General features: G+C 63.4%; 1 protein-coding gene across 1 annotated transcript; it reads right to left on the bottom strand.

Moving 5' to 3' along the window:
• Positions 1-359: 359 nt before the first annotated feature.
• Positions 360-3513, bottom strand: VOLCADRAFT_101416 (uncharacterized protein; the record flags this gene model as incomplete). The annotated part of the gene is made up of 3 exons (XM_002959853.1): positions 360-1517; positions 1803-2912; positions 3245-3513. Coding segments are annotated over 3 exons (2535 nt in total), but the record flags the coding sequence as incomplete, so codon positions are not given.
• Positions 3514-3526: the final 13 nt, after the last annotated feature.

Below are 3526 nucleotides of genomic sequence, written 5' to 3' on the forward strand. Positions count from 1 at the left end.
CACATTGGCAAATGAGGTGTTGACCGGTCTGTTCCCCGGCCACAACCACAGTCCGGCGAATTTAGTCAAGCGGCGACTGTGGACCGGCATAAGATTTAGGGGGCTTCCTCCCCAAGCTGGACACACATACTTCTGAATTAGGGCTACTGTCAGCAACGCGAAACGCATAAACGTATCAATCGTTCTTTCCACGGCGCATTAATTGCGCCCTGCTCACGACATGCACCTCTGCTCACGACAAAGCCTGGTTTCTACCCACGGTGAAGCAGTGTAAAGCCATCAGAGCAAGAACATATACACGCCCGACGCCGCTTGGGAGGTCACCAAATCTCGGGTGCCTAAGTGTCGTCTGGGGCGGGCTATGCTATGACCCGGAAGTGGGGTCTCCTAGGCTGCGCCTCGGTGGCGACATAAAATCCATTGAGCACTACCTTGTACGGGCTGGGCGCACGTACCTGTTCTGGCAGCTTGGCTACGTTGGCCAGCAGCTGCATCAGCTGCTCCTCCATCGCCTTGACCTGGTCGCCCAGCTGCCGGTTGCGGGCGGTAATGGCGCCAGTCGCCGCCGCCAGCTCCGCAGCCGCGGCTGCCACCGACTTGGCCGCCTGTGACGTCGCCGCTCCTGTCTTGCCACTGCCCGCCTTGTTTGCTGCCACTGACGGGGCCCCCACCTCGGCCGGGCGGTTCTGCAGCTCCTGGATGCGCTTATCCAGCTCCGCCAGAGCTGCGGGAAGTGACGCGGCCATTCGTGATAAGTCATCCGAGGCGGATGGGCCATCCATGGCGGCTGCTGACTTATCCACGCTGGCCGCCCCGTATACGGATCCAGATCCGCCAGATGGGTTGCCGCTCACCGCAGCCTTGGCACGCCGCGCCGCGCCAGCTGCCGTCGCCGTTGGCGAAGACGCTCTGCCTGCCGGCTCCGCCGCAAAGTCGCCATCTGCGCTCTCCATCGTTGGCGCCGATGCGACAGCAGCTGCGGCAGCGGCGGCTGCAGCTGATGCCGCAGCGGTGGCCGCCGCCACCTCGACCTCCATCTGCTCGGCCCGATCCGCTGCCGCCTCCGCTGCCGTCCGGGCAGCCGCGGCGTCGTCCTTTGCGCCCTTCTGCTCCTTCATGAGCGCCATCACGAGATCCTGGAGCTGCTTCAGCTTCTCCCGGTCCTCCGCTGCTGCTGCGGCGAGGGCAGCCATATCTTCACTGCCGCCCGCACCCAGGCCGCCCCGGCCCTGGCGGGCTGCATTCTTGAGGATCTGTCCTAGCGCCGCTTGTATAGCGTTGATGTCGCCGCGGACAGCCGCCAGAAGCGCGTCACGAGCATTCTTGGCCGCCGCTGCCTTCTTCTGCTGCTCGGTGCCGGCAGTGGCTCCTGCGGCGCCGACTGACTGTCCTCCAACGCCGGCAGTGTTGCCGCCAATGCCGCCAGTGCCCCCACCTGCGCTGTTGCTGCCAGCATATCTTCCGGTTGCGTCAGCGGCGGCCGCAGTTGCTGGTATAGCGGTGCCCGTGTCCATGCCCTGCGAAAGCACCACATCGCGCAACGGTGTCAATGGATGAACGCATTCACATGCACAGCAGCCCATACCACAATAGTGGTAACTGTACATCCAGCAACAAGAGCGTCAGCATAAAAATCAAGACAATCCACATACCGATCACAATCGTAAACAAGGAACGTGAAATATTGTCACGAACAACAAGATATGTACCTGTTGGCTACGAGGAAAAGCAGTCGCCAGGCTTGTTTCTCACGTCTTTATAATGCCGTAAAGTGCCTTGGAAAGTGCCCTCCAATCACGTACCTGTTCTGGCAGCTTGGCTACGTTGGCCAGCAGCTGCTTCAGCTGCTCCTCCATCGCCTTGACCTGGTCGCCCAGCTGCCGGTTGCGGGCGGTAATGGCGCCAGTCGCCGCCGCCAGCTCCGCAGCCGCGGCTGCCACCGACTTGGCCGCCTGTGACGTCGCTGCCGATGGCGCCGCTCCTGCCTTGGTACCCGCCTTGCCTGCATTCGCGCTTGCACCACTGGAACCTCCACTTGCCGCTGTTCCCGACCCAATTGTCCCTACCGCCTCTGCTGGGCGGTTCTGCAGCTCCTGGATGCGCCTATCCAGCTCTGCCAGGGCTGCGGGAAGTGACGCGGCCATGCGGGACAAGTCATCCGAGGCGGATGGGCCACCTACGGCGGCTGATGAGCTACTGGCATTGCCACCACCGCTGCCATCATATCCAGCGGCCTTCTTACCGCCCGGTCCAGCCTTCCCAACTCCAGGTCTAGCCGCGACCTTGGGATCTGCTGTTGCCGCTCCCGTTGGTGAGGATAGCGAGCCCTCCGCATTCGCGGCTTCGCTTTCTTCTTCGGCCTCCGCCGGTGGGGCGGACGCGACTGCCGCTGCAGCGGCGGCCGCCGCCGCCGACGCTGCGGCAGCGGCGGCTGCAACTTCAACTTCCATCTGTTCCGCTCGCTGCGCCGCGGCCTCTGCCGCTGCCCGGGCAGCTGCAGCATCGTCCTGTAGCGCCATCACGAGATCCTGGAGCTGCTTCAGCTTCTCCCGGTCCTCCGCTGCTGCGGCGGCGAGGGCGGCCACATCTTCACTGCCGCCCGCACTCAGGCCGCCCCGGCCCGGGCGGGCTGCATTCTTTAGGATCTGTCCCAGGGCCGCTTGGATGGCGTTGATGTCGCCGCGGATAGCCGCCAGAAGCGCGTCACGAGCATCCTTGGCCGCAGCGGCCTTCTGCTGCTCGATATGAGAGCCGCTGCCTATGGGACCATTATTGGCGCCTGCCACGCCGTTGGCGCCAGCAGCACCGGCTACACCTCTCTCACCCGTAGCTCCTGTCGCACCCACCGCACCTGCTGCGCCGACTGCACCTCCTGCGCCGACTGCACCTGCTGCGCCATCCTTGCCGGGGCCCTGCGGTATGAAACATAGGAAGTTCGTATGACGGGCCGGACAGTTAACACCATGGGAACAGGAAAACAAACGAGGGAACCTAGACCTTAAGTCAAAACATGGGCGGCTGGATGTGCACAATCCATATCGGTGGTGCAGGATTGGGTAGCGTGTTTCCCCCAAGAGAAGCACGCACAGCCATTATGTAAAACATCGATCTTGCCACAACAGAAAAAGCACCTTCCACTAACAGCGTCCTTAGGAATGGCGGCAAGTGCCGAAATAGAGGCGTCAGCAAACATTCACGCATTGCCGACGCCCACCGCAGACCCCTCCAGCTGCCTAGTTCATACCTGCTCTGGCAGCTTGGCCACATTGGCCAGCAGCTGCTTCAGCTGCTCCTCCATCGCCTTGACCTGGTCGCCCAGCTGCCGGTTGCGGGCGGTAATGGCGCCAGTCGCCGCCGCCAGCTCCGCAGCCGCGGCTGCCACCGACTTGGCCGCCTGTGACGTCGCCGCTCCTGTCTTGCCACTGCCCGCCTTGTTTGCTGCCACTGACGGGGCCCCCACCTCGGCCGGGCGGTTCTGCAGCTCCTGGATGCGCTTATCCAGCTCCGCCAGAGCTGCGGGAAGTGA

Source organism: Volvox carteri (genome assembly GCF_000143455.1).
Source record: "Volvox carteri f. nagariensis unplaced genomic scaffold VOLCAscaffold_998, whole genome shotgun sequence".
Classification (NCBI taxonomy): Eukaryota; Viridiplantae; Chlorophyta; class Chlorophyceae; order Chlamydomonadales; family Volvocaceae; genus Volvox; species Volvox carteri.